Source organism: Phoca vitulina, unplaced genomic scaffold, assembly GCF_004348235.1.
Source record: "Phoca vitulina isolate PV1807 unplaced genomic scaffold, GSC_HSeal_1.0 scaffold99, whole genome shotgun sequence".
In the NCBI taxonomy this organism is placed as follows: Eukaryota; Metazoa; Chordata; class Mammalia; order Carnivora; family Phocidae; genus Phoca; species Phoca vitulina.
The window spans coordinates 917857-936914 of NW_022589802.1; the positions used below are offsets into that span (position 1 = coordinate 917857).

Here is a 19058-nt window from a genome sequence, read left to right on the forward strand (position 1 = left end):
CCTCTTCCTGGACGTAGGGCTGAGCACACACGGAACCTGGGACATACAGACAGGGGCCCTGCCTTCCTCCTCCTCCGTGCTGGGAGGCGGGGAGGCTGTCCCACCCGGTTGCTCAGAAGAGCTTCGGGGGTTTCAGGTGGCAGCCCAGCCCGCATGTGCATGCCGACACCGCGCTGTCCCCTTCCTTCCCCTTCTCTGTCACTCCATTTCTGTTTAATCCAAAGAGGCGAGAGCAGGGAGCTGCTGATTATGGAGGGGATCGGGCCACAGCTCCTCGAGGACCCAAGGTTACCCAGAGGATGACCTCCTCACCGCGCACAGAGCATCTCCTGCCGGGGGTGGGGGGGCGGGGGGCGGGATGGCTACCGTGGTCATGAGCACAGTCAGGGTCAAGAGCGCCTCTAGGAAGCACCACCCAGCCCTTGACCAGGCCCTCCCTGGGGGGGACGGAACATCCTCAGGATGCCCCTTGAAGACTGGGGGGGGGGGTGTCAGATGGCCCATGACCCTACGTGCCTGGCGCACATGCGGCCTTACCCTCTGTGGGCGAGGTCTTCAGCCTCCTGCAGAGCCCACTGACATCCCCGTAGGCTTCCTGGACCTTCTGCAGAGCCTCAGCCCCTCGGAGCTCCATGAGGGCACGCAGCTCAGCCAGGGTGCACCCAAAGCCGCCCGCGTGGGGGGCCTCCCGCTGCTGCTGGGGCTTGGGGTGGAACTCGATGGAACTGTTGGCCATGTCGCCCATCCTGCCTGTCGTGCCGGGGGGACAGGGTGCCCGACCTCTTCACAGGTGCAGCCTCGGCTCGGGGCAGGCGGCCACCGCAGGTCCCAGTGCCTGGGTGAGGTGTCGTGGAGGGAGCTGCAGCGGGGAAGTGGCTGAGCACGGACACCTGGGGAGAGGTGAGAAGAAGCCAGGGGCAAAGTTGAGACAAAACCAAGGTCCACTCTTCCAGAACATTCTCTGCAGATCTGCACTCAGTGTGAGCCATGAGCTGCTGATTGCAAAACTCACCTCCGAGCCTGGGCCAGTGGCCCTCATGCCCTGCCAGGCCCACCTGCCAGGCCATCCCCTAGTCCTGCCCAGCATGAGCACCCAAGGCAGGAGGACTTGCTGAGGTGGGGAAGGGGGAAGCGTTACTGTCTCCTGGAAGGGATCGGCTGCCGCCAGCACCAGCAATCTGTCTCGGAACCCACACCGAAGCAGAGGCGATGTGTCGGGGTTGAACGGTGGCACGGGTGGGTGGGTCCTCTGTGCCACAATTCTCCCCATGTCCGTGCCCCACCTTGAGTGCAAGCTCGTCCACTCCATCGTGCTCCCTGCTCTTGCCTGATTAGGACTGGCCCACCGGTCTTCTGGCTCAGCCTCTGTGGCTCACGGTTTCAGGCTCGGGCTGCACGGGGGTCCGGGGAGCAGGCCAAGCCATGGACAGGGCCAGCTGGGAGCCAGGTCAAGGCTTAGTGTGCAGGGTGTCTCTGCTGCCCTGAGGGCACCTGGGGGGCTGGGGCAAGGAAGGGAGGTGGCCTGGAGGGAGGGAGTAAGGGGGGAGAAGGAGGGCAGGAGCGGGAAGGGAGAGAGGGAATGGAGGGAAGGAGGGGATAAAGGGAGGAGAAGGGGAGAGGTGGCGGGGGGGGGCACATAGGAGAAAGCAGAAAGCAGCCACAGGTCGCTGGCGACTCCCCATCACCCTGCCCCACAGCACGGTGCCATCCGCTCTCCCTCCAGATGATGGATTCAGGAGCTGCCCAGCACATACACACATCCTGAGAGCATGAGTGGAAGCACCCCCAAAGGTCAAACTCCCACGACTGAACTAGTCTCGGTGCACATGGCCTGGGCCTTCATGGCAGCAAGAGGCTTCCTGATGGCATGGCTCAATTGGGCCCAGTCCTTCGCCTTTGGGGAGGCTTTGGGCTCAGAAGGATCTTCTTGGAAGCAGAACTTGGCCGCTGATCCAGGTTTCTGATTAGAACTGTCCATGGGAACACAGTAGCCCCGAGCCCTGTGGCCTTTGCTCTCAGGAGAGCGCCCACCTCTTCCTCGGAGCCCAGCAGACTCGGCAGCAGGGCTGTGCCACGGCCCTCAGGGGACAAGACCAGGGCCTCTGGGAGAAAAGGGCCATTCCCCTATGCCCACAGCCCCGAGGGGCCTCAGAACACGTAGGCCTCAGAACACTTAGTTCCTCTGGACGCACACGTACCTAGGGCAGTTCCCGCCCGTGAAGTCGGAGACGCAGAGAGGCACCCCAGAAAATGCCCATCCAAAGCGGTCCACATTTTATAAGTTTGGGCACCTAAGTGTTAATCCTCTAGACTCTTTCCACATGGAGCAGCCTTCACTGCCGGAAGATGTGGGAACAAAATGGTAGACGAGAATGCACTGTCCTCTCCACTCCCACGCATCTTCCCACTGCCCGTCCTTCCAGTTTGCCATCTGACAAATCCTTACTGAGCATCTACTATGTGTCCGCACTGGCCGTCCATGCTGGGGACAGAGAGGTGACAGGACTGAATGGATTCTTGTGCTCTCTGGCTGGGAGACGCATACCCAGCAGGTGAGAGAGTTGATGGAGAATGTGGTTTCACTGGGGGTGGGGGTCAGGGAAGGCCTCTTGGAAGGGGCACATTTGAGAAAAGTGAGCCATTCTTCTGGAGGGAAGAGTGCTCTGAGATGAGGGAGAAGGCAGGTAACGGGACAGGTTGGTGGGAGCGAGGGGCTGCAGATCCCATGGGGCCCCAAGTGACATGGGCCATCACCAAGCAGAAGGCTGCTGGGTGAGGACAGACTGGAGGGGCAGAAGCCAGGACGTGAGGGAGGGGCTGCAATCAGTCGGTGGGCCATCCTGTCCGTGGGGGTGAGGGCAGAGGCGACGCAGGCCAGCCCCGAGCTCAGGGATGTGTGGGGCCGCAGAGTGCCCAGAACTTGAAGGAAGTGAAGCTTTCATTTTCATGGCATGTAAGGCAGAGTGGGCTCTTTCTGGGGCGCTCTGCGAAAGCACCCCACTCACCTGGGTGGGCGCAGTAGCAATCACTCTCCAGTTCGCCGGCCCAGGAAACAGAGGCCATTTCAGGAGGCCCTGGAGGCCGCAATGGCGACTTCGGACCTCCCTAGGTGGCCTTGCCTGTTGCCCGCACCCCATGCCTTTGTTCCCGCCAGGTTCTTTCCCCGACTCCAGACTGTTGCTCAGGACAGTGCCCCGGCTGGGCGCACCTTCTCCCCTCCTTTCTCTCACCCCGCTACCATGCCTCTCCCTTCCCAATATGTGGCAACCTGGGGGAAAGTCGCAGCGTTGGGCTCCGTGTCCCCAGCCCTCTAGCCCATTGGCCGCTGGACGGGAGGGACAGGGTCTGGTTCATCTGTGTAAGCATTGGTTTCAGCCCCCTAGTAGGCACAGATCCGTCTGTGAGTAGGCCCCAGGCAGACAGGGCTGCTGAGAGAAGACCAACCAATGGGCCGTGTGAGGTGTGAGTGCAGGCGGGGATGGGGGGGCGTGGGGGGCATTTAGCAAAACTGTGAGGCAATTGTCCCTGAGCAGAGTCCCCATGCCATGTCAGCCCCAGCCAGTGGGCCCCTTCTCCCAGGCTGAGGGGAATGGCCCGGCACTCACGCCAGGCTCTGATGTCTCTGGCAGGGAGGCCAGTGGCCTGCATTCCAGACCTTCCACTTCGGTCCCAGGGCCCCGGGGACCGGCTATGTGCCTGTATGGCCCCCCCAGAGCTGCCTAGGGACTCCCCGGGGTTCCTTCTAAAAGGGAAGCCAGATGAATGATTTTGTTCCTTTGGAACCTTTTATCTTTTTGGCCTCTACACCCACTTAGAGAAGGCTCGTTTGGAAGGTGCCCAACTCCACCCAGGTGGCATTCGAGGGCTCCAGGGGGTGACAGAGTGAATGGTCCAGAGTTGGACGGGCTCAGGGGCAGATGCTGGGAGACAGCAGTGCATCCTGGTGGAGGTGACACCTTCATACACCTGCTCACCCCCGAGGCACAGCCCTCTCCCCCCCCGCCCCACAAAACAGGGCCCACTGAAGGTGAGCTCTGTCCTCCCCTCCTGTTCCCTCCTCCTGCCCCCAGTGTGGCCCTGCCCTCGATTAAGCAACAGCAGTGGCCCAGACAGCCACACAAGGTCCTTGAGCTGCTCCTAATTGGTGTGCTGTCATCACTGCGGCCCACTGGGCCTGTGGTGACTCATGGTAAGGGAACTGGGCAGGGAGGCAAGGCCTGACCTTCTGCGGGACGCAGAGCACTCCTGCCCTCGCCACGGCCTCTCAGCTGGCCCTGCCACTCCTCTGCACTTCCGCACCCCGCCCGCAGCTGGGCCTGCTCCCTCCACCTCAGCCCCCCGCCAAACAGGCCCCATGTCTCCAGTTGGGCAGCTTGTCACCACCCTGCTCTGGGTCACCACTTCCCCTGGTTCAGGTGCTGCCGCTCTCTCTGCCTCCAAACTGCACTGGCTTCTGGGAAGCCACACATCCTGTTTCCGCCGGGACCGCACGCCCGTGTGCCCGCGGCACCAGGCGCCTTGCCCCAGCGCACGGCCTCGCCAGCCCCGAGCGCGCCAGTCGTACCCTGGCCCGCACACCCTTCTGTCCTCCCTCCACCTGATGACCTCTGACAAATTTGAGTGGCAATTCAAGTGGAACTTTCTCCACAAAGTCTCTGCCAGAATTGATCGCTGCTGAGTCTGTAATCTGGCGACTGTCCCTATTCCACTCTGCTCAGCATTGCAGTGACCTGTGAGCATGTCTTCCCCACTCTCGGGGTCGCAAGCTTTTTGAGATACGTGGTTATTGAACTGGCAAGTAGTCCACCACACGGTCAGCCCTGGGTGGGGATGGGGGTCTGGAGGAGTGAGTGAACAGAGGCCTGGCTGGCCAAGGAAGAGCTGGGAGCCATTTTTTTTTTTTTTTTTTTTTTTTAATGGGGGATCGCCATCCTGGAGAGCACGAGGAAGGGCACAGGTATGAAGGGCAGGAATGCCTTCACCCCCAGCAGGTCACTCTCAGTGTGCCCCGGGGCTTCACCCAGGTCTGGGCGGCCCCTCTAGTCAAAGACTGCTCATGCTAACCTTCTTCATCTTCATTCACTCTATAGGCAACAGGGCAGACAGGAGCCATCAGTTAAATCAGTCTGTCTTGCGTGACTGTTGGCTGCTGTAGAGACCAAATGGCATATACTACTGTTTTTCTGGGTTCTCTGTAAGCCTCGGCAATTGCCTCCCTCATTCTGAATAAGGACAGTGGCCATCACTGGAATGGCCAAGAACAGAAATGACCAGGCCTATCAGTTCTGCAGGCCTGACAGAGACTTTTTGGCCTGGGCTGGCTGCCTAGAACGGTTTGTAGGCACTAAAAGTGCAGGGAACGTACCATTTTGGTACTCTTTCATCTTTCAGACCTTAATTGGCTTAATTGAATTACAAACCTCCACAGAGAGGGACTCACGCCTTCTGATATTTGCTCCATCCCGGCACCGTGGGGCGGCTAGCGTAGAGATCTGTGACGGGTCACCCAAGTTCAGGCCTGTCACACAACTGTCCCCAGGCCCAGTGACTCACATTGATCTGACGAGAAAGCCTCGTCCCCTTTGTACCTGCCCTCCCCGGCCACTTCTAATCAGGTTTCGGGGGATCTCCCCGTACCTCTAACCTAATCTGCCCGGATCTCCCACTTTGCCTCCTTGACCTCCTCCACCAAGGCCCTGGGCAGTCCACCACCCACTAGGAAACCAGGAGCTTCCTGAATGAGGTGGGGGCACCTCTGTTCCCAGGCTCCCTTCTCTGGGGACCTCACTCCAGATGCTTCCCTCACTGTACCTCATAAGCAAGGGGCAAGAACACAGCTGTCCATTTCACAGATGCAGAAACTGAGGCTCAGGGAGGCTCGATGATCCCAGACCTCCTGGCCCTGCTTTTCGTGTTCCTGAGGAGAGCCATGACACCTGGAGCAGCTTAGCGCCTTGGCTGCCAGGAGAGAGAAGCCTTGTGCTCCCCCAGGGGGCCTGGTCCCATGCTCTACCCAGCTGCCTACTCCGTGTGGGCTGCCCACCCTCACTTTGACAAAAGGGACAAGGAATGGAGAATAAAATCCCGCAAGTCAGAGGTGGCAATGCATCAGAATTCGGCCCGTCCTCAACGGTGGCAACGCAGTCCCCCTGCAGCCACTGACCACCACCACCAGTGTGCGATTGGTGGGTCGGAGTGGGCATGTGTCCCCAGGATGGATGGAGCCTGGCTGGCAGCACCGACTAGAAGCCAGGAAGTCCCAGCTCTCTGCATCACTTCCAAGTCACAGTGCCCTCAGCCCTGGGGTCAGTAAACTGGTGACGAGAACGTTCTCCCTGTGCTTGCCCAAGGCAAGAAAGGAGCAGAATCCAGCATAGCCAAGTCACGTCTGAGGCAGGGTCAGAGGCAAGAGATGTGGGCCTGAGGGCCCACCTGGGCACATGCCCTCCATCACTGCCCTCCTTGAGGCACACTGCCCATCGGCAACTCCCGACAGACCCACCGAGAAGGGATGCCTTCCAGAAGGACCCATGGCTCAGCAATGTGACTCACTGTGGGGATCCCTTGAAAAAACTGTCCCCTCCTCTGCCCACCTCCCGGCACCTGGAACCCAGGCCAGGCCCTACAGAACTGAGAGAGGAAGAGCAAGAGCTCCCCCTCCCCCGGCCCCCAAGGCTGGCCCAGGCCTCCCTCACACCTGCAGATGCGGGATGTGGCCAGCTGGGAGCAGGTGGGCAGGGGGTGCAGGGGCCCTCCGGAAACGCCACCGGCAGAGCCCTGCCCTCCCCTGGGCCTGGTTTTAATCTCAGGCAGGTGCAGATGGGGCCGGGCACCCCTTTAATCCCTGACTTCTCACGCCACCCCCTCCCTTGCCAGGCCCTCTCCCTACTGCCCAGCCCCTGCCCCTCCCCTCTGCTTGACACACCTTGGCTCGCCACCTGGTAGGGGAAAAGAGGGCTCCCTGGATGAGCCCTGCCTTCAGCTGAGGAGGGAGGGAGCAAGCGTTGGGAGGGGGGGAGCCGAGGCAGAGAACAGCCTCATTAATATTTCAGAGGCACCGTCACTGCAGCTCCTGGGCCCTCACAGCCCCACCACTTGTGCTAGCTGAGGGAGGAGGATGGGAAGAAAGAAGGAAATAAAACAGAGAAAACAGATTTAAAGGGACAGTCCCCCCTCCGTTCCTTCCTCCCCCTTGTTCCTGGTACAATCTGTGCACACGCCAAGCAACTCTCTCACGGGGAACAGCTTTGGGCAAAAACAGTAAGAGCAGAAAAGGGCCAGCCCCCCTCCCCGCCCCCCCCCGCCAGCCCTGCGGCACCCTCTCCCCAAACTCACGCACACACGCCCTGTCCACCGCCGGTCCATCGGTCCACGGCCCTCTGCCCTTGCAGGGCTGCCCCCAGGGAGGGCCTGTCGTGCGGCAACCAGGCCACTAGGGCCACCTCGGGGACTCCCTGGGGGGGGCTGCCAGCAAGGGCAAAGGATGCTTCCCATCCAGTGCCTGGTCCAGACTCGAAGGACAATCTGAGGCCAGCAGAAAGACAGATGCACAGACTCCAGGCATTGGAAGTCCTTGCTAATTAGAGCCCAGCCAAGGAGGATTCTGGAACCCGGAGAAACACAAGTCTAGATCCCTGGAGGTGGCAGGGACGTGGGGTTTACCTGATTCAGCCCCTGCCTACAGGTGGGTGAGCTTCTATAGGTACCCCTGGCTACCTCATGGCCCAGTATTTGAATCTAGAGCAGTGGATGCCAGACACAAGGGGCCCCCTTTCCACCAGGGGACTTTAAAAAACGCCCAGTCCCAGTCGGAGCTTCATAGTCAGAAGAGGGTAGCTGTGCGGGTCTGCAAAGCCCTCTGCCCGGGGATCCCAGGGCCCAGCCTGCCTTCAGTGGCTCCAGGGAGGGCCCCGAATTCTCCAGTTAAAACAAGCCCCAAGGGACAATGTAAAATGGTGCAGCTGTGACGGAAAACAGTATGGCAACCCCTCAAAGAATGAAACACACAACTCCATATCTGGGTCTGTACCTAAAAGAAGTGAAAGCAGGGGGTTGAAGAGAGATTTGCACACCCATGTTCGTAGCAGCATGGTTCCCAATAGCTGAAAGGTAGAAGCAGCCCCAAGGGCCCATCGAGGGATGAATGGAAAAGCTAAATGTGGTCTATCCACGCAACGGAATGTTCTTCGGTCTTCAAAAGGAGGGACATTCAGGCACCTGCTACAACACGGGTGAACCTGGAAGACATTCCGCTGAGTGAGGGAAGCCAGACACGAAAGGACAGACACTGTAAGAGTCCGACCTCTACGAGGTGCCCAGAGCAGTCAGATGCAGAGAGACAGGAAGTGGGACCCGGGGGGGGGGGCGGGGGGGGGGGACGGAGGGGGCGTCCGTGTCTAATGGGGGCAGAGTTTCAGTTTGGGACGATGGGAAGGTTCCGGGGAAGGACGGAGGGGTTGGCTGCACAAAATAGGAATGTTCTTAATGCCACAGAGCTGTACGCTTACAAATTGTTAAGACGGTAAATTTGACATTCTCTGTATTCGACCACAATCGAGAAACCAAACAGGTCTCACCGCCCCTTTGGCTCTGTGTCCAGTGATTGCAAGCACCCCACTGCTTTGACTGACGGTGAGCCCGTGGTTCTGCCCATGGAAATTTTAACTTTCAGGAGCATCCCCTATCTGAAATGGAAACTTAAGCAGACCATTCTCCACTTGCCCCCCCCCCCCCCCCCACCATGCACCACCCACATCCTGCCTCAGCTATTAGGTGGCAGAGACGCAGGGAAGCTGGGAAGCTGGGCTCGCTGGTGACCCCTGCCAACGGCTCTTGCCCCTCTACCCGGAAGAAGCGTGGTCGCACTTCCCACGTGCATTTCCTCAGAGGCGCCGGCCCCACCCTGTCCTCAGAAGAGACCAGAAGGGAGCCAGAACACTTGGGGAAGGCCTGGCCTCCACATCTGCATTCTGCTTATATAAGGTGGCTTTAGGAAGTGCTAACGAACCCCCAGGAGGTTGTGGCAGAGACTTGCTAGACATTCCCCGATTTCTGTGCCTCTTTCCCAACGTTGTATTTTAATTTTTAATCAGGCATCTTGTCATCCAGCAAAATGACTACATTCTCCCAACTCTGGCCAATGGGATTCAAGCAAAGGGACAGGGACACAGCTTACTCTTGGACTACACTTGGGACAGCACATGGGACAGAGGGGGATAGGGCCAACTTCAGGGTTGTGTACCTTAAAGGGAAGGAATGCCACCAGATGCCATGCCTCCCCGACATCTCCACGACCTAACAAAGGCCCACACTTCCATGGGCTCCCTGGGACACGTGATGACCCGGAGCTGGGCTCCCTCTCCTCCGTGTATTGGACACTGTCCTGGAAGTTCTAGCCAAAGCAGCAGACAGAACCGTGAAAGGACTGAGAGAGACAGAATAACGATCTGGTCACAGGCGATGCCAAGGCCCTGGGCTACGCGAAACATGGTTCCCCGTGCGGGACCGAGTCACGCTGTAACTGATTTGCTCTGTGCTACCGGCCCCACTTTAGGGCTGAGGCTGCTGAGGCACAGAGAGGTTGAAGAGCTCACTCAAGGTCACACAGCCGGCAAGGGGCAGAGGCAAACATGAACTCCAGAGAATTCTACATTGTTCCTCTGCCAAGTGACTGCCCAGGAAACCCCAGAAAAGCAATGAACACATGATTAAAACCAATTAAAAGAGTTCAACAAAGTGGCTAGACAGGAAATCTGTCCCCATAAACCTCAGGTCTCGGGAGTGCGGCCACTGGAGTCAGGGCTGGTTGTCCCAGTCGGCTCTCTGGGTCTCCACTCTTGCATCTGGGAAAAGGATTACTGTTCCTGCTGGCCGGGTTGGCGTGAGCTCTGAGGACAGGGTGCCACCATGCCCGCATACCTAGCAAGGTCCCCAGGGTGCCTGCTTCCCCAGAGGGAAGATGAGGAAGGGAATGCCCCTTGTTGAGTCCTCCCTCTGCCACGCCCACCTGCCCTCCACCTGCCCCGAAGCCCAGAATTCATAGGTCAGAACCAGACTCCACTAGTGAGGCTAGAACATTCTGCTCGGTCAGGGGCTGACCCTATGCAATGCTCAGAGGCTTCCCCATTTCTGGGGCCATCCTCAAGCTGGCCAGGGCCACGAATCCCTCCTGGAGAACGCTAGACACTTTGGGGACAGCTGGCTCCCCAGGATGCTTCTGGAGAGAAGTCCACACTCCCACACGGGTGCCTCTCAGCGCACCAGGTACCCCTGGGTCCCAGAGGGAAGCCGGAAGCCCCTTTCTGGCTGGGGCCTTGAAGTGTCATTATGGGGGTCACAACTCTACCCTGCGGAAGGCAGTCATTTGTTTCCTGCCAGAGAAGGCGAGAGCTGGAAAGGAGAGTGCGAGAGAGCAGGAGAGGAGAGCTGATGGGCAGGAAGCATAATGACACTAATTATCCAATTACGGCGGGCTGATCAGGAGAGAACTGCATTGCAGCAGGGAGCCCGAGCCAGCCGCCCCTTCCCCCCATGCTCGTGGTCTGGCACACTGTGGCCCACGCCCCTCCTGCTTTATCCCACGAGCAGTTGGCGGGTAGTGAGGTCCCGCGCCTGGCCCGCAGGGCGCAGAGCGGGGCCTGACCTGTGGTCTCAGGAGTGGCAGGCGGGAGGGGACCCTGAAACACCATGGCTGCTGGCCCCTGGGGCATGCCTCCAGCCCCCAAAGGGGCAGAGAAAATACATGTGGGGTCTTGGGAAGTAGCAGAACCCTGTCCTCTAGGCTTTCATAGAGGACACAGGGACAGAATGAGGCGTGTCCAATCCCAATCCTCCCCCAAGTCTCCCCAGCTCCGTCTGCCCCCCACCAGCTTCCAATCCCCAAAGCCAGCTGCAAGCCCCTGGAAGCACCCAAGGCCTAGACAGGTAATTAAGGAAATTATAGGCAGCTGACAGCCACGGGCCACTGCAGTCCCGGGGTGACTAGACAAGGAGACTACCGGGAAACGCCCGTGGCCCCCTGGGGATAGGCTCCATAGGGGCCTCATCGTGGGTCCTGGTGGGGAGAGGATCTGGTTTCTGGAATCAGGCTGAAGCCCTCGGGAAGACAGGCTTGGGAAGACTCATTGGGTCAAGGTCAGGGGCCAGGAGGACCATCAGGGAAGGAGACCCACTTCCCTGTGGCCCGTAAGAGTCTGGAAGACCAGGCGCTGGTGGGGGAGGGGAGATGTGTGGGCAAACTTAGGCTCCACCCTTGTAGGACCCAACTTGGCTGGAGGTTAGAGCCAGGTCCATAGAGCCAACACGACATGGAGGAAGAGCTGACCAGGACCATCACCATATGGGGAACTTAGGCGCAGGTCACTCCAAGCACTTAGGAAAGGCCTTGGCCTTGGCCATTCCTTTGGGAGGGGAGTGGCAAGAGTACTGGGTGAAGCAGAGAAGACGTGTTCAGACTAAAGATGGGAGTTGAGTCTAGCTGGCCTTCCGTGACCCAGACACGAAAGTTGCTCGCGCAACCTTTCCCGGCTAACTTTGGAGGAGTACCTGCGGCCAAACGTGCTGATAGAGGAGAGAGTGACAGAAAGGTAGGGCTATCTGTGAGGCTTCCAGGCTCGGCTCTAGCCCCCTTATGAGCTCCGACCGGCGACTCTGGCAGGACCTGAAGGTCGCCAAGGGCCTGGCTGCCATCTCCTGAGAGGTCAAGCCCAGCCAGGTCCTGCAAGCCTATTTCTGGCAGAGGACCCCAGCACACAAAGCCAGAGGGCATTTCCTGCAAAGCCCCGAGAGGACACCACAAGGATCTTGCAGGCCCAGGAGGCGCCGAGAGGGACGGAGGGGTGGTGCCGAGGCAGGAGGGCCCCTCTCGTGTTGGGACACCTCAACTGTGACAGCAATGTGGTGGGGTCTGAGTGTCCCCCCTCAGCATACCCCACACCACAGCCCATCGGCGAGGACCCGGGAGCCACGGGAAGGAGGAACCAGTGGGGTGGGGGGCACCCTGCACTGGCCTGCGCCTGTGCCCATGCCCCACGCTCCTGTCCTGCTGCAGGTGCTGGGCCAATCAGGTATGAGTCTTCCTCTGACCGTGGGGGCCACCCCACTCACGGGGCAGTGCTCAGGGACCCCAGCAGCCCGAGGAGCCCAGACTGCCTGTCCCCGGACCGAGCGCCTCCCTCCTAGGCCTGTGGCTCCAAACCAAGATGGGAAATTCGGCCCCTGAGTTCTCCCAGGAGGACCAGAGCTGAAGCCCATTGAGGGGAGGGGTGTCAGGGAAGGTCCCCTGGACCTGGCGTGGCAGGTGGTGGCACCAACGTGGCCCAGGATACATTTGCCCACGCCGTGCACCCAGGGCGCCGAGCACTTTCTGCCAGGCTGGTCGACTGTGGAGAAGGGTCCTCCCTGCCCGGTCACATCCCATGCCACCATCAAGGCCCGGGCCAGCGATCGTGCAGGGACTCCCAGGGTCGGGATGGCTCAAGCACTGGCGGTGTTCCCAGGCCACTTAGGGGGAGAACGGACCGCGGTGGCTCTTCTGAATACTCCTGCATTTGGGGCAAGCCAGAGACGTGACTCCCGAAGAAAAGCAAAAAGACCAGAGCCCTGTCGTCTGAGTCCCGAGTCCCAGCAGCCCGGGTGAGGGCGGCCCGCGGTGATTCCCACGTCTCTGTCCCTTCCTGGCTTGTCAGCTTTGTGTTTCTGTTTCTTAATCAGGAGGCTCTGGGGCTGCTGGGCTGTCTGGCCACACCCGCCTCCCCCTCCCCGTGTGTCTCTGTGAGGAAGACCCACAGTGTCTGTGGAGAGCAAAAGAGGTTTGTTTTGTTTTAAGATTACTAAGGTGTGACCTGTAGGTCAGGTATTAAAGGATACAAGGTGTGAGCCCACAGACAGGTCCACAGAATGGGCCAGACCGCTCAGAAACAGGCCCTACTCCACATCGGAATCCATCTCGACTAAGGAAGCATCACACAGTAGCTGGGGGACAAATCACCTGATAAAAGAAATGGGGATGATGGGTTGGCCCTCAGGAAAACAACGTGCCTTAGATCCTCACCTCATATTCTTTCCCAAGACAGATTTCCTTTGGCTGAAACAGGGTTTAGTAAACTATGGCCCAAGGGCCAAATCTGGCAGCCAAGTGTTTTTGTGAATAAAGTTTTATTGGCCCACAGCCATGCCCATTCATTTCTGTGTGGCCTGCAAAGGGGAAGATATTTACTATCTGACCCTTTGTAGAAAAAGCTTGCCCACCCCTGAATTAAATGGTTAAACATCTTAAAAATGCAACTACACACACACACACACACACACACACACACACACACACACACACACCCCATGCACTCACACGCAGGGCAAACCCAGAAATGGATAGCTCTCAGATTTTGTAAGGGATTTTGTAAGCCCAGAAGCAATGGAAGAAATCACGAGAACATGTGACATAGAAAGTGTTTATCTTGTACATGAAAAAATTCAAAGGCAAAGAACAAAGAAGTTTCAAAATCACTTGCAACAAGTATGCTAAATTGTCAATGTCGTTCACGTGTAAAGTTTATCCAAACCCACAAGAAAAACACTAGGGTCTCAATAAATAAAGGTGAGGAAAAGACAGATCACTGAAAGAGAGAGAGAGAGAGAGAATTAAATAAACATGTGGGGAAATGCTCACTCTCATGAGCAATTAAAGAAATAGATACTGAAGTAGATATTTTGGACCTAGATATTTATGCCAGGTTGTTTGATTATAATATCTAATGCTGGCAAGGCTTCAGTGAGCCAGTCTTTCAGATGTACTGAGGAGCCCTTCTGGAGAACAATTTGGCAGAATGAGCTTCTGTCTGGGCACTCTCTCCTCAGGACAGGATGAGCATTACCCACCAAGATGCTCAGCAGAGACTCATGTATGACAGCAAAACGGATCTGACTGCCTGGATCTCCACAAATAGCCAAATAATTAAGCGAATTATAATCTCTTGAGAGAATATTATTCAGCCATTAAAAATTGTAATTACAGCCCTGAGGACTGCCTTAATACATCCTGGGTGCTGGATAAATTCGTAGTTCCCTCTTCGCACAGTTCAAGTTCTTTCTTGATTTTTGCAATAAGCACTTACTGCTTTCAAAATCTTAAAAAAATTAAACTGTATCTATTTTGAAAAAATTCATTTAGGAAGGGATTATATTAATAAAGAAAATGCTTATGTGAAGTAAAAAATAGATTACACAATTGTGCCCATGGTATAATTACAGTAATGTGAAAATAAACGGCCTATGCTAAGAAAGCGGAGTGGGAACCAGTCCAATAGGATGGAAACACTGGTTTGCATTCTGGTGATAGGATGGAGGGGGTTCCTACGTCTTCTACTTCTCTGTGTTTTATGAGTCTTCTATAAAGAGCATGCATGTTAAGAGCATTATTTTTAAATGGAAAGAAATAAATGTTATTATTATTTTTTTAAACCCAAGAACCTCGCCCATCTGTGCAGATCTGCCCGGCCCCGCCGGCATGTTCCAGGTGAGCGAGCTGGAGGCACATGGCAGGAGCCTGATCAGAATGGAGCGGGGCCAGGGCCTCGTGGAGGTCTGCTCCCAGAATGAGGCGCTCTCTCGCCATGTTTGTGGGGGCACCTGGGCCAGCCCTTGGCAATGGTGGCAAAGGCTCCCAGACTCTCCAGGGGACAGACAGGCTGCCCAGAGGCGTCCACATCCACGTGACCCACTCCCCTTCAAGGAGTCATGGGGGGATAGGCAGGGCAGTGAGCTCAGGGTCCGGGTGAGGCCTGGTGTCTGCACTGGCTCTGAAGTGGTGCTATGTGACAGAATCTTCTGGAATGATGGACATGTTCTCTATCTGCCCTGTCTGATACAGTAGCCACCAGCCACGTGTGTCTACGGAGCACTTGAAATGTGGCTAGTGAGACCGAGAAACTGAATTTTGAATTTTGTTTAATTTTAATTAAATCACCACTTGGGGCTTAGTGGTTACTTCATTAGACTGCGAGGCTCCAGACTGGGTCTCAAAGATTGCTGCTGCAGGAAAGAAGTTCCCATTGGAATAAAAGGGCTCCCTTTTACTGAGGGACCCACGTACAGAAACCAAAGCAGGCTCAGGACCACTTCAACTAGGGCGCTCCCCGGTAACACTGACCTAGCCCCCCATCCGCCCAACTCTGATTTCAACCCAAGTCTCTGGAAACCTCTTGTGCTCCAAGTCCCCTGCCAGTCCCCAGAGGTGGGAATCAGGAGAAACGTCCGGCCCTTTCCTCCCACCTGGACCTTTCCCCTTCATCCTGTAGCTCTGGTTTCTTGAGTTCTGCTACCTACTCAGCCATGGGACCTCGATCTCATCCCCTTCCCAAGCCTGGCAATCCAGGACACTCAGCCTTTACTCCTGCATCTGAGATCCTCTTTCCCTCTATCCCGGTGACATGTGGGCTCAGATCCCGCTCTCCAGGCGGTACCCCAGGCCACCTTCCAGCACCTCCCACCCAACAGAAGGTGCATAGGCAGGGGAGGGCTTTCCAGCCAGGTGCCACTTGGCCTGGCTTCTGCCAGCTTAGGCAGGGCAGGGAAGAGAGGAGCAGTGAGGAGCCAGAGCCCCAGCTAAAGAAGTGGCCTTCTGGGAAATGACGGGGTTGGAGAGGAGACATCTGCACATTCCAGGTCTCTGCCTGCCCTTCCCAGCAAAGATACAGCCAGAACCTGGATGCTGGGCCCATCTCAGAGATGGCACTGGTGAGGTTCCTGGGCAGCACGCCGTCAGATTTGAGCATCTGCTTTTGGTGCCACAGCCCCGGTCCCCATCTATCAGCTGCCATTTACACACACTGAGACTGCTCCTTTGTAGAGGTGACCTGAAGGGGCCACGCAGACTTACTGAGGAGTAGATCATTCCCCAACTTGCGTTGGGTCAATATCAATCCATGGTTTGTCCATTTCTCTCAGTGGGTAGATGGGGGCACAGTCGGCTCAGCTTCTGAGCTGCAGGGTCTTCCCAGGGCTAGAAGTGCCCTTGATAATTAGCTGATGTGTACAACTAATGGCCTGCCTTCCAATCTTGGTTTTGCCACCTGCTGGCTGCATGACCTTGGGCAAGTTGCCTAACCTCTCTGGGCCTCAATCTCCTCACCTGCAAAATGGGGATAGTAATGGCCTTGGCTTAATTTGGTTGTTGTTTCAACGAAGTGAGGGAATGTCGTGAAGCACGGAGAAGAACAGTGCCTGGCACACGAGGAGTGCCATTATTGTCACTGTCATTACTTAATGTGCTCGTAACCTCTGATGGAGACAGCAGCCCTCAGTTTAAAATTGGAAGGAGGGAGTGCAATGGGCATAGCCCACATACGTGCCTACAACTTGATCTGTAAGTGGGAGGAGGAAGCTGGGCCTGGCTTTGCTGACTTCAAGAGAACCAGCTGAAGCTCAGCTCTCAAAGCCCCCAGGGATCCAGGGCACTCTTGTCCCGTCCACCGGGAAGGCAAGGGGCCCCTCTCTGTAAGCCACGCTGGGGGAGGCAGAGGGACCGAAGCTGACCCCAGCACCCTTGGCTGCCTTCCTGGGCTGGGAGAAGATGTTCTGGGATGGAGAGTGCTCACTGACTCAGGGCCTGGCCTCTCCCCACTCGCTCACAAATGATTCAACCTCCAAAGCTCCTCCGGCTCAGAGTCCTGAAATGTCAGCGGAGTCTCGGAGACCCACCCCTACCCTCCCCAGGCCTGGAGCAGGGAAGGGACTTGGCCAAGGTCACAAAGACCATCAGGCCCAGAGCTGGCACCAAAATAGAGCTCCTGACTAGGCCAAGACACCCCCTACCAGCCTTCTTTGCCCCTCAGGGTCCTGCGGCAGCATCTCAGCTCTCTCCCCAGCGCGCTCTTACCCTCGGGGGCTTCCTTCCCCAAGGGATGGCTTTCCTTCTGGCTCTGTGCAAAGCCCCCTCCCACGCCACCCCAGTTCCATCTGCCTGCGTTTACCCCCCCCCCAACACACACACACTTCTGTGCCAGAGCTGCCTGCCCCTTCGCTCAAACCACCTGGCAGCGCTGGGCAGGGACCAGGTTGATTTGATCAAGACTAGCTGTGTCCTTGGCCGTCCCTCTCCTCCAGGCCAACAGCAGGGACAATCAATGCCCTGGGACCGAAATTGCCCAGCCCCTTCCAGTTGGCTCGCTCTCCAGGGCCCAGCTCCACCCGCGGACACTCTGCCAGCCTCTTGTCTGTGGGCCAGTTCTGGTAGGGGCTCCCAGCGCCCTGCTCACCAGCCACATGGCCTTGGTTTCCTCAACTGTGAAAGGGGGCTTGCACGTGGTGTTGACCGAGACATTCAGCCTGGGGGGTCCAGGAACCTGCTCAGAATGGTGCTGGGACATGTGGGAGGCGCTCTGCCCCACCAGGCTCCTGGCAGTGTCCCCAGCCCTCCACCCATCCAGTCAATGTAGGGCCAAGTCCCTTCCCCTCTCGAGGCCTCAATTATTCCAACTGAAAAATGGGAATGAAGAGCCCAGCCTTGCCTCCCTCATCGGTTGATTCTGCAGATTCAGTGAGGTCAAGGTCGTGAACGTGTGCCCACTCGGAGTCAGGCCTGTGCTGGGCCCTCAAGTGCTCCCTGCCTTAAAATGCTCACAGACTAGTGAAGGGTGATGGCGGTGAAGGGGGCACAGAGCTACTGGGTGAATGAGGGGGATGCCTTCCAGGCTGGGAGCTAGGGGAGATTGGGATGGCCAGGGTCAAGGCTGGACTCGACCCTGTGGCCAGCAGGGACCCACTTTAGGTCCGAGGCTCAATGACCTCCTCTTTGAGGTACCGAGTGGGCCCACTTACCTGCCTGGCCCCGGGGAGTGTCAAGCTCCTAGCTGAGGGATGCTGGCCCTGCCCTGCCCCTCGAGGGAGCGTTTCCACACATTCTTCCCACCCCTCACCAGCCCTCACCCCAAGACTCCCTACATATCCGCCTGGGCCATGCCTCCCACCACGCCTGCCACCCTTCCTGCGCTGGCCGGTTGCTAAGCCTGCGGGGGCCAGCAGAAGGAAAGGGACCAGGTCCTAGGGAGAGAATCTGACTGTCCAAGGCGGAGACCCAGGGCTCCCTCCTTTGGGAGATGCCACACCAGCCTCCAAATTCCAGAATCCTAAACCCAGAGAACACTGAGGCCCCACAGGAGAAGCCATCTGGCCAAGGTCACACAGGTGAGGAGGGGGAGGACAGCTGCGCGTGGAGGGATGGAAAAGGAGTTACCCAAGTGTGGCCTGGGAGGCTTGTTGTTGGCGCTGCCCGGGCCAGTGGCGGGGTCTGCTGGGCAGCTGTGTGGGCACGCGTGAGGGCTTCTCAGTGTGTTGGGGGAAGATGACACAGTGTGGGGGCGCGGGGGGGGGGGGGGGGGGGGGCAAGAGACTCCGGGAAGGGGCGTGCGGCGCAACCTCGCTCTAGCCCAGGCCCCGGCGCCCAGGCTGTGCCCGCCCAGGACCCCGCCCGCAGCCCCCCGCGGCCTTCCCCCCTCCACGGCGCAGATGCGCGTGCGCGCGGGATGCGGGGCGCGGGGCGCGGGGTGCGGGGTGCGGGGCGCTGCCCGCCGGCCCAGGGCCCCCGGGGTGACGCGCGGCGCCGCAAGGACACGCAGGCCGGACGCGGGGCGCAGGTGCCGTGGGCGGGGACCCGCGTCCCCCCACCTGCCGGCCGCGCCACCTGCTGGGCCGCCCGCCCCGCCCGCCCCTGCCTGCGCGCCCCAGGCACCACTCACCCGGTCCTGGGCACGGCCGACGCTGCGGCCTCGGCTCCAGCGGCTGCTGTCGCTGCAGGCGGGCGCCCGGCGGGCAACGATCCGCTCCAAGGACGGAAAGGCCCGGGCACAGGGCGGCCTGGCCGGAGGCGCCGGGCGCGACCCTCCGCGGCAGGCGAGAGCTGCGGCCGAGTGCTCCCCACGCTCCGCACCGGCGGCGGCGGGCGACGCGGCGCGCTCGGCTCCAGCCGCAGCTCTGAGCGCGGAGGGAGGGAGGGAGGAGGGAGGGAGGGGAGGGAGGCAGAGCGCGGGGGGGGGGGGGGGGGGGGGGGGGGGGGGGGGGGGGGG

At 58.6% G+C, this 19058-nt stretch overlaps 1 protein-coding gene across 7 annotated transcripts in view; it reads right to left on the bottom strand.

Annotated features, from left to right (window-relative positions):
* ATP2B3 (ATPase plasma membrane Ca2+ transporting 3) overlaps window positions 1-18928 on the bottom strand; it is a 62635-nt gene extending 43707 nt beyond the window's left edge. For all 7 annotated transcript variants that reach the window (XM_032397421.1, XM_032397418.1, XM_032397420.1 and 4 more), the window contains exons 1-2: window positions 18732-18928; window positions 538-890 (exon numbers count right to left, since the gene is read on the bottom strand). In XM_032397421.1, coding sequence (XP_032253312.1) covers window positions 538-745 — 208 coding nt within the window. In that variant the 5' untranslated portion in view covers window positions 746-890; window positions 18732-18928. The remainder of the gene's footprint in view (window positions 1-537; window positions 891-18731) is intronic.
* Window positions 18929-19058: the final 130 nt, after the last annotated feature.